This window comes from Lithobates pipiens, unplaced genomic scaffold (genome assembly GCF_037356315.1).
Source record: "Lithobates pipiens isolate NorthernLeopardFrog02 unplaced genomic scaffold, aLitPip1_a1.2 Scaffold_10, whole genome shotgun sequence".
NCBI lineage: Eukaryota > Metazoa > Chordata > Amphibia > Anura > Ranidae > Lithobates > Lithobates pipiens.
This window is the reverse complement of record NW_027507686.1, coordinates 174139377-174150701: the sequence shown is the minus strand read 5'-3', so window position 1 is coordinate 174150701 and position 11325 is coordinate 174139377. Positions and strand designations below refer to the sequence as shown.

The following is an 11325-nucleotide window of genomic DNA, read 5'->3' as shown; positions in this document are numbered from 1 at the left end:
ACATACAGTATCTACTCCTGCCATTGCTGGTTCAGGTACTATTGCAAAGACTTCAATGCCACACTTACATTATGCATATTTCTACTATTTTGCACTGACTTGATACATGAAAATTCAAGCATCAGTTCATTTTGTTTCCTTTTTTATTCATGTAAATATGAATTGTGTTATGAATTGTGTTTTATATATATGCAGAAAGACATGGTACTAAATTATTTGATAAAAATTGCTTTTATTTTTTTTTTCAGGTGGAAAAAGGTAAAGAATCAAAACATGTATAACAGTTGCATTTTAAAATTAGTTTGCAGTAAATTTCCTAAATCCCTGTAGGAGGGTCTGTCCTAATGCAAACGTAAACTTCGTTTTTTTTACTTTAGGGAACGTCAGACTTTGGTAGGTGACTGAGTTGCCATGCAGTCAGTGCTGACACATTTACATTCCTCCACATCGATGTACTCATGTTCCACTTCACTTCCATCAGCACACTGCATCATCACTTTCTTCTTGCTGCTCCTCACCTCCTGACAGCAGGAACATTTGTGTGACATTGATCTAGCAGCCGCAGAATATCTAAAGATATAAATAAGAATTTCAAAATGAGTTTTGTAAATCCGGACAGTAGATGGAAGCCAGATACTTAAGAGGGAGTTATCGTGGTTTTGCTTACTGTTTCATTTTGTGTTTATGTATACTTTTTTTCAGACATACAGAAAATAATGCCTATGAATAAATGTTCTTATTTTCATTTCCGACAAGCAGGTGGAGTCCTAGGTCCCTTTTCATGCATTTTCACAAGCAATTTTTACCTGTTATGCCTGAATATAAATGCAGGCTACAGAGCTCAATGGCTCAAGCTGAAATGCACATACACAACTGAATAAGTCACATGAGAGAAACCTGCACCCTCCTGAAGGCCCTAAAGATTTCTAATCAGTGTTTGTATAACTAAACAACTTCTGATGTTCTCTATCTTTATAAAATGTATTATGCTCTGTGAATGTCAAGACTGCAGCGTGTACTGAATTTGTATTTGCAAAACTAGGATTGCATTTAAAAAATAATAATGATAAACTATGATTTTTAGGAACTTTCTTTAAAAAAAATTTAAATAATATGTTACTTACATAGACAAAGTTTCACATAATCCATCACACCGAGCTATCTTCACCTTTTCTTTGGACTGACAATTATTGTCATACAAATAGTCATAGTCTTGATAAGCCTTGCATCCTGTACTCTTCTCAATACCTGTATGGTTAATAATATTGCATAAGATTTAAAACCATTCTACAATGTCAATAACTATTTGACCACAGTTATCATTTTAGTTCCAAGATTTATATCCAGTATCTTAAAATCAGTATTTAGCATATACTTAACTTAAAATTTAGCAAGCCAGTGTTTCTCAAAAACATTACCAATCTGCCAAGCAGGGCCTAAGCCCTAATATTTCAGGTAAGGTAAACTGTTCTCTGGCTGAGTGTAATGGTTTGCCAAAAGATATAAGATCTACTGCAGGCTAAATAACCCGTGTCTGCTCTATTTAACCAACTACCTTAAAGAGACCCTTTTGCCAGGCCATTCATTTCAACAACGATCTTTCCATAAGACTATATGTATAGATGTGTGCAGCCTATTGCATTAGGATGTGCAACCCAAAACACTCAAACACAGTGTATATAGTAACAGTGGTTACTTATTTTTATTATTTTATTTTTTACAATATCATTATTATTATTATTTTTACAATTTTTTAGGAGCCCCATTGAGGGACTTTGTTCAAATACTAGGTCATGGGTCTAAGCAGACCCCTGATGCCTCACTTTTGAGACAGAGAAAGGGACTGGGGACAGAGATTCCCCAGTCCCCTTCTTTACAGCCTCAGCACTGGACAGTGAATTAATTGGAAGTGCTCTGTGCTGAGTGGCTTCCTGTTCATTCAGAAACAAAAACATAGTATACACTTGATAGAGATCACTCACTGTGTTCATTCAGAAAAGAAAGCAGCTGGTAAAGGACATATTTATAGACCCCTTCCTCTGCTCTCCATACTGAAACACCACCATGTGTGCAGCAGCAGCCGGAAGTAGAGGAGAGAAGGGAATCAGGCAGAGCTGCGGGGGGACAGGATATGTAAAGCACATAGCTGAACTTTATAAATGTGCATTTTTAAATGCAGCAGTGTGGCAGCAGGAGGAATCTGCCACCCACAGGATGATTAGAGTGTGCCCAGGCACATCCGGCAAACCCCATGTGCACGACTATGTTTATATGTGCAGTTATTGTATTTTAAATATGCTTTATTCCTGTATAATCCGCCCTTCTGTAGACATCCAAAAGCCCTGAGACTGCTGCTTTTGCCAAGCCATTTTGGATATGATGTCATTAGCCCCAGCAAACGCAAAGCTGTCCCTCAATTAACACTCTTTAGTATTCTCCCTTTTCTTCTCCCCTGGGTGCTACATTGCAAAGATTGCAAGTATTAGCCTAACCATAAGAGTTGCAGGCAACTTGGTGTATATATTTTGCTACGGGGATCTCAGCGTGGTTAATTACCACGCAGGCCTATGACATGTTGGTGCAGAGGATACTGGTGTGATTCTTTGCACCAGGAGTTTTCTAGATAAAATGGCATGGTACAGGTGAATGGAACATGCAGCATGGCCCTTCAGTTATGAAGAATAAAATACTCACATATTTTACAGCAGCCATTGGGTAAAACTTCAATAGTTCCCTGCAATATTTGAATAAAAAATAGTTATGATGAAATGAGGAAGAAGGGATAAGCAAATATATAATTTGGCAATAAACTGATATGATTGGGTCTTTCAAACAAATCAGAAACCCAGGATCACTTTTTTTACACTTCCAATCATACTCCAGTGCAGACAGTCTCCCTATGAATTACCATAGGCCATGCAGTATTTTACTTGTGAATTGCTGTAACATATAGAAAAAAAGCACATCACTGTAACTTACTGTAGGGGGCCTCCATTTAAAATAGAGAGCTGATGTCGCCATCTGCTCGCTCTTGCTACATACCACAATGTTGTTCCACTCTATTGCCTCCATGTTTATAAAATGTGGCCCGCATTGTGGAGCCTGCAGTATGTCACAGTGTCCCACAGCCAAACAAGTATGTAATGCACATAGCTCAGCTTTAGAAATGTGCATTTTTAAATGCATCAGTGTGACTGCAGTAACGTCAGAAGCTACAGAAACGTTTTTCGCTTAGACCAGACCTCTCCTTTGCAAAAATCTACATAATTACTAGGAAAAGGTTAAAGTTCACTTCACCAACCAGATAATTTCTACTTACAGGTTCACAGTTTTCTTCATTGAAAGCTGGACAGGAAATGCTTGAGATGGATGTGATGAACTGGTCCTTTATCATTGTGCAGCTGTGAATTGTACAGTTATCCTCTGAATATTTGTTTTCCCCAGGCTAAAAAAAACAAGAAATTATAGTAAAAAAAAAAAACATATACTACATTGATGTCTCTGGTTTCAACAGTTTTTTTTTGTTTGTTTTTTAGTCACTATGCTACAAGTATGCAGACTTATAAAGTCAGTGGTCCCAAAACGCAAGTCAACCAAGGGGACATGAATGTTCAGAAAAAGTGGTTAGAATTAGCAGCCTATACGATATATATTGTATATTTACAGTATATATATATATATATATATATATATATATAAATATATATATAAATATATATATATATATATATTACATAGTAGGTAAGGTTGAAAAAAAGACACAAGTCCATCAAGTCCAACCTATGTGTGTCAGTATTATATTGTATATCCTTGTATGTTGCGGTCGTTTAGGTGCTTATCTAATACTTTCTTGAAACTATTGATTCTCCCCGCTGAGACCACCACCTGTGAAAGGGAATTCCTCATCCTTGCAGCTCTTACAGTAAAGAACCCTCTACGTAGTTTAAGGTCAAACCGCTTTTCTTCTAATTTTAATGAGTGGCCACGTGTCTTGTTAACCACTTTCCACAAAAAAGTTTTATCCCTATTGTGGCTTCACCAGTACAGTATTTGTATATTTAAATGATATCCCCTCTCAAGCGTCTCTTCACCAGAGAGAATAAGTTCAGTGCTCGCAACCTTTTCTCATAACTAATATCCTCCAGACCCTTTATTAGCTTTGTTGCTCTTCTTTGTACTCGCTCCATTTCCAGTACATCCGTCCTGAGGACTGGTGCCCAGAACTGGACAGAATACTCTAGGTGTGGCTGGACCAGAGTCTTGTAGAGCGGGAGAATTATCGTTTTATCGCTGGAATTAATCCCCTTTTTAATGCATGCCAATATTCTGTTTGCTTTGTTAGCAGCAGCTGAGCCTATCATCTACTGGGACCCCCAGGTCCTTTTCCATCCTAGATTCCCCCAGAGGTTCTCCCCCCAGTGTATAGATTGTATTCATATTTTTGCCACCCAAATGCATTATTTTAAATTTTTCTACATTGAACCTAATTTGCCATGTTGTTGCCCACCCCATTAATTTGTTCAGATCTTTTTGCAAGGTCTCCACATCCTGCGGAGAAGTTATTGCCCTGCTTAGCTTAGTATAGTCTGAAAATAAAATAAAGACCCCATCTTCCAGGTCGTTTATGAACAAATTAAACAGGATTGGTCCCAGCACAGAACCCTGGGGGACCCGACTACCCACCCCTGACCATTCCGAGTACTCCCCATTTATAAACCCCCTCTGAACTCGCCCTTGTAGCCAGTTTTCAATCCATGTACTCATCCTATGGTCCATGCCAACTGAACTTACAGTAAACGTTTATGGGGAACTGTGTCAAATGCTTTTGCATAATCCAGATAGTCTATGGGCCTTCCTTTATCTATATATTTATATATTTTTTTGTGAGAGAGGGGATGTTGCATAGCCATTGAAAGTATATGTGCATTTGTTCTATGTGAATTGGACAAAAAACAAAGGTAAATAGGCATGAGTAAGGTTCATAGTATAGGCATAAGTCATGTGCTGTTCAAATGTAAATTGTTGATTTTAAATGGAAAATGCTACACTTGACCACTAGATGAGGCTAAGTATTACAGGGCATTTCTATGATACTTAACTCCATCTAGTGGCCAGATGCAATATTTTCCATGCAAAATCAGTGATTTACAATTGAACAGCATAACATATAGTCTATTTACATTCATTTTTATTGTCCCATTGGTACAAAATTAATGTACATGCACTTTCACTTTAGGAATAGCTATGGAAATGCTTTTCCCCAGCAAAGATTTTCTTGAAAGCTTGACTCTAAACAGAATTTTTTTTGAAATATAGATAAAGCAGGAAAGCATTAGTATCCCTGTCAATTTTATTGCTGTTTTTCTCTTTGTGGGGATTTTCCTTTATTCACTTTCAATGTTATGGGTGTCAGACACAACAGGAAGTATAGAAATATTTATTCAACTTGAATGCAAAGAGCAACAAAAACAATGCGTTGTTGCATGGATAATGGCTAAAAACTCTGTCCCGTTTTATTGCTTTTTGTGTCTACAATGGGGAGATTTCCCCTTTCTTCCTGCCCAAGTGATCATTTTCAGAGAGAATAGGAAGTTAGGAGAAATCCCTTCAACAGGGATCCAGACAACAATAATAAATGTGACTTTCCTTCCCTTATCCAAAGTCCATGCCGCCTCCCTATTGATTATAATGGACCTAAGGCCTTATTCACACATACAGTTTTTTACATTTATAGGGCATAGAACATGTAATGATTGTAAATGGTATATTGCACACTGTGCATTCAGTTTAAAGCGGAGGTCCACCCTAAAGTGGACCTTCCGCTCATCGGAACCCTCCCCCCCTCCGGTGCCACAATCGGCACCTTTCAGGGGGGAGGGGGTGCAGTTACCTGGATAATCCAGGTAACTGCACCCACTTCCGGGATAGCTCTCTGCGGAAAGGGGCGTAACTTACGCCCCTTTCTGCAAGTGCCCACCCCTTCCCGCAAGTGCCCCGCTGCCTGCTGGGAAACACACAGATCCCAGAGGCAGCGGGGAGCATCCTTATTGCGCAGCGCGATTCGCGCATGCGCAGTAGGGAACCGGGAAATGAAGCCGAAAGGCTCCATTTCCTGATTCCCATACCCAAGATGGCGGCGGCAGGACCCGACAGACGACCTAGAGATCGGCTTCGGGTGCCGACATCACGGGCGCGCTGGACAGGTAAGTGTCACTATTTTAAAAGTCAGCAGCTGCAGTATTTGTAGCTGCTGGCTTTAAAAAAAAAAAAAAAAAACGCGGAGTCCCGGTGGACTCCCGCTTTAAATTCACGGAGAAAAAAATGGAAATCTTTGTGTTTTTGAACGATTAAAGTATATGTAAACTCCCACCTTGTAAAACAAGCCATTCAGTTTAACCTCCCTGGCGGTGATCCCGAGTCTAGCTCGGGCTGGGATTTCAGTACCATAAGCGGTAACCCCGAGCCAGACTCGGGATCGCATTGCTGGATACAGGGAGACTTACTTACCTTGTCCCCTGGATCCAGCAATGTCCTCCGCGCTGTGTGATCGAGCTGTCCTCCGCTCGATTCACACAGTGCCCGAGTGCCGCCGAGCTCCGTTCCCTGCGACGTTACGGTGCACGGGAGCGGAGATCGACGCCAAATTCAAAAAAGTAAAAACACACACAGTACTGTAATCTTACAGATTATAGTACTGTATAAAAAAATACACCCCCCCCCCCCTTTGTCCCTAGTGGTCTGTGCAGTGCCCTGCATGCACTTTTATATTATAAATACTGTTTTTTTCTGCCTGGAATTTGGAGATTGCCCATAGCAACCAAGAACTGTCCCTTTATGTCAAAAGTGATTTTAGACCAACTAGAAAACAGCGATAATAAATTATAATCACTTGCAGAATTGAGTGATAGTGATTTGTGGGGAAAATCGTCATCAAACACTAAATCTAATGACAGCGACAATTCTGCAAATTAGCAAATTTCAGTGTTTTTGGATTTGATTACATTATTGAATAATTTTTATTATTATTTATTATATTATACATTTTATCATACCCGGGATGTCTGCTAGACTCTGGTTTGAACAGATTTAAGAGAGTTATTCCTAAGAATTACAGGCCTACAATATAAAACGCCAAATTTCCATGCAAAATAATTATACCGCTTTCAGGACCTAAAATCAGAACTAATCATACTGCCAGGGAGGTTAAAATAAAAATGAAAAATTTGTGTATAGGTATAAAAAACATTATGAATACCTTTCTCCCCTTTTTTATAAGTGATCAAATTCCCTCTGTTCTCAGCTGCATAAGAGCTACGGAAGGAGAAACAGAAGTACACTGGTCTTCACAGTGAATGGTTTGGGGGGGAGGGGGGGTCATATCAGGATACGTCTGATCATGGAGGAGAGCAAGGTGAGTTTTTTTTAGCACAGCTAGGGAACTGACCATGATGGGCTATTGTGCCTAGTGTGGTCAGCTTTTAATAGAAAATCAGAGGGACTGGCAGGAACACCAGGGATTTCACACATAGGAAGCAATACAAAGAGAACAGATACAAGTACATGGTACAACGGGTCTATCTATAAAGTAATCTAAAGGCGTATACGTTTTTCATAGAAATGCATAGCAAATATTATACTTTCCAGATCAATTTATCCTGTGTTTAAATACATCAAATGCAGAAGGCCCATGTAAATGATGCCTAAATGTAAAGCTTGGGGAAGTTTTAACCTTGATAGTGCTATTACTATACATACATGTCTTCAATGGTTATAAGCCAATGATGCTTTATTCAAAGCAGGCACTTACATGATGAAGCATTATATAATCCAGTACTATACATTCATATCCATTAGCTAGGACAAATGTTTTAGCAGTCATGTTATTATCTACAATCAGCTAATTTATTATACCCTGACCATGCACTGTGTATCCTCTGGACATACATACTTTAATCAGCTGGTCATGTCCATCCCGACTGAAGACACAGTGCGTCTGTTCACACACTCCACAGCAGTCATCGGTCCGTTTCTTCAGCTCAAAGCCCTGCAAAGAAAATGAAGCAGTATTTGAATTGTTTGCATCTGTTCACTACACACAACATAGAATTCTAAAGCTAGGACGCATTCTTCTGATCTGCCTATGCAGAGAAAGGCAACATGTTCCCTTCGTCCCCCTATGTCCATATTTATCTTCCTTTCACTCCCCCACTGCTCCATTCAGCTGTGCCTAAGTTTAAGTCTGAGCTTACATAGCATGGACTGTTTTCCTGTCCATATGTGCCTGTACTAGTGCCCTTCTGTACTAATAAGTATTTTCATTGCTCCTGGTGACTGAATAGAGTGGTGGGGGAATGGAAGCCGAGTGAAGGTGAGTATATGCTGCCTGGGGACTGATAGGGAATTTGCATATTACATATTTCCATATTAATATTGTGGCTCACTAACAAATTCTAAGCCTCCAAAGCTTGGTTAAGGGGCCATACAAAACATATAATGATAGTCACTTTAGCTGACTTCATTGTAAACTGACTATATGGACAAGCCAGCCCACTACAGGCATACCCCACTTTTTTACGTACACAATGGGGTTTATTTACTAAAGCTAGAAAGTTCAAAATCAGGCTCACTTCTGCATAGAAACCAATGAGCTTCCAGGTTTTATTACCAAAGCTTAATTGAACAAGCTGGGGTTAGAAGCTCATTGGTTTCTATACAGAAATTTCCTGATTTTGCACTTTCTAGCTTTAGTAAATAAATCCCATTGTGTACTTAAAAGTGGGGTAGGCATGTGTCTGTTCCTGATTCTCTGCGCCATGCCATATAATAGGAGGGACCCACGACGGAAACAGCATCTTTAGTTAAAGCGGAGTTCCACACAAAAATGTAACTACCGCTTTAAGTGATGGTGACCCCCTGACATGTGATATTTGGCATGTCATATTTTTTTTGGGGGGGAGCGGATACGCTCTTTTTAGAGGGTTCCAACTCCCACTTCCTCCTGGGTCACCGCACCGCCAGAAGCAAATTCACGCCTCCCCTCTTGGCAATCATCTGGAACCCATCACAGGTCTCAGATGATTGCCCGGCCAGTCACAGTGCACAGCGCGGTTCGCACATGCACAGTGCTTGCCTGGCTGTGAAGCCACAGCCAGGCACCCCCAGTGGCAATGCCAGCGTCGCAGAGAGGAGGGGGAGAGAAGTGGGGCTTCATTCGCCCGCATCGCTGGACCGTGGGACAGGTGAGTGTCCAATTATTAAAAGTCAGCAGCTACACTTTTTGTAGCTGTTGGCTTTTATATGGGTGGAACTATGCTACTTTTACACCAAGGCGCTTTACGGGCGCTATAGCGCTAAAAATAGCACCTGCAAAGCGCCTGTAAAGTGCCTTTCCAGTCACTCCAGTGTTAAAGACTTGCAGGACATTAAAAACGTCCTGCAAGCAGCATCTTGGAGGCATTCTAGGACCGGTGTATACATCATTCCTAAAGCACCCTGCCAATTTGGCCACTAGAGGGGGTTAAAAGTGCCCTGCTAGCGAGCAAAAGCGCCTCTTAAAAGACGGTAAAGCGCCACTAAAACTAGCAGCACTTTACCTCCGAGGCCCCGCGCCTCAGTGTGAAAGTGCCCTTAGCATTCATGTTATATTTTCTAATATTATATATAGTCGTCATTAATTTTATTAAATGCTATACTTATACGTATTTGTGTGATCACTCTTTGCACATATCGAATACAACCCCAAAAATGTAAAAACATTCACGTGACCATGTGACTGTAGTGAAATAGTGGCCAAAGCTGAGGTTCATTTTAATTGTTTCTGTACTCCCACAGTTCTACACTCAATACATTATCAATGCTAGATATTATGGAGGTGATTTAGAAAAGGCAAATCCACTTTGCACTGCAAGTGCACTTGAAATTGCACAGAAAGTAGACGTGGAAATGCAGTCGCTCTAAATCTAAGGGGTAGATCTGAAATAAGTGGAAGCTCTTCCGATTTTATCATCCAATCATGTGCAAGATAAAATGCTGTTTTTTATTTTCCTTGCATGTCCCCCTCGGATCTACAGCGACTTTACTTCTAAGTGCACTTGCAGTGCAAAGTGGATTTTCCTTTAGTAAATAACCCCTTATGACTACAAACATGTAAATTCTTACAGAAACAACCCTTAGTAAATAACTTGTGCTGGTTATATAGGGCTGGAGTAAATATGATGTTTTTCTTGCACTATCGAAGATTCACCATAACCATCCTTCTCCCATACATGAATGTATAAGGTAATGGCCATTAAAGTAAGATTCTGACCTGAAAATTTACTATTAAAATTATTAAATTTTCATTCAGTAGTTATGTTCAGAAGAGGAAAAATAAAATGGCTTTACCTTTTTAGTCAATTATATCTGATATACTGCATACAATCATTTTGCATTTACACATCCAGCCTAGCTCCTGTTTACTTGTTTCTTAGGGTATGATTAGTTGGTTTATTTAAGAAGAAGCTATTGTTTACAAAGCTCAATAGTTCAAGCTGAAATTTACACAAAGATGAAAAGCCACATGGAGCACAAATATTAAACAGGCCCATGACAGCCAAAATTGCAAATGGAGAAATATGTCATTTGAGCTACTCCAGACTTGCCTTATGGTATATTATGCTTATACACTTACTATTGCAGCGGTGTACAAAAGGGTCTACTACAAAAGATATTTTTGATGGCTTGGTAGCATATTACCTTCATGTTGCCAAGCGCTCCATTAAGGAATACCTTGAGATTAATATATTGCAAAAAAGCTGGTTGCCATCAAAACAGTATTCTCCTGCTAGTCTGAAAAACTCTATGCCCTTGTGTCGTCGGATAATCCGACTGTGTGTGGTATGCATCGGACTGATTCCGTCTGAATATCCGTCGGACCCAATTTTCCAACATGTTGGAAATATTTCCCGACCAACTGGGCTGATCGGACATACTCCGATCATGTGTAGAGAATTTTGATTGGACCAAGTGCCACGCATGCTCAGATCAAATTCCTACATCAAAGCTATTGGCTACTAGCCTGAATGTAGTCCCATCGTAATGAAATTACGTCATCACGTTCTGAAAGATCGGATTTTTTCGCCAACTTTGTCCGACCGTGTGTATGCAACAGTTTCGGACAAGATCCGACAGACAAAATCCGACGGGCAAAATCCGACGGATTTGGTTGTGGAAATCTCCGACCGTGTGTACAGGGGCTATGAGTAGCTAAGCATTAAGAGGGTAGTAGAACTGGTACTATAGTAGTGAGAGGAGCTGCAAACTTATCATACAAGATTGATATTTTAT

General features: G+C 39.9%; 1 protein-coding gene across 3 annotated transcripts in view; it reads right to left on the bottom strand.

Annotated features, from left to right (window-relative positions):
* Positions 1–212: 212 nt before the first annotated feature.
* Positions 213–11325, bottom strand: part of LOC143935844 (uncharacterized) — a 139435-nt gene continuing 128322 nt past the window's right edge. For all 3 annotated transcript variants that reach the window (XM_077459970.1, XM_077459988.1, XM_077459980.1), the window contains exons 50-54: positions 7949–8044; positions 3320–3445; positions 2695–2734; positions 1125–1248; positions 213–570 (exon numbers count right to left, since the gene is read on the bottom strand). In XM_077459970.1, the coding sequence (XP_077316096.1) occupies positions 384–570; positions 1125–1248; positions 2695–2734; positions 3320–3445; positions 7949–8044 (573 nt within the window). In that variant the 3' untranslated portion in view covers positions 213–383. The remainder of the gene's footprint in view (positions 571–1124; positions 1249–2694; positions 2735–3319; positions 3446–7948; positions 8045–11325) is intronic.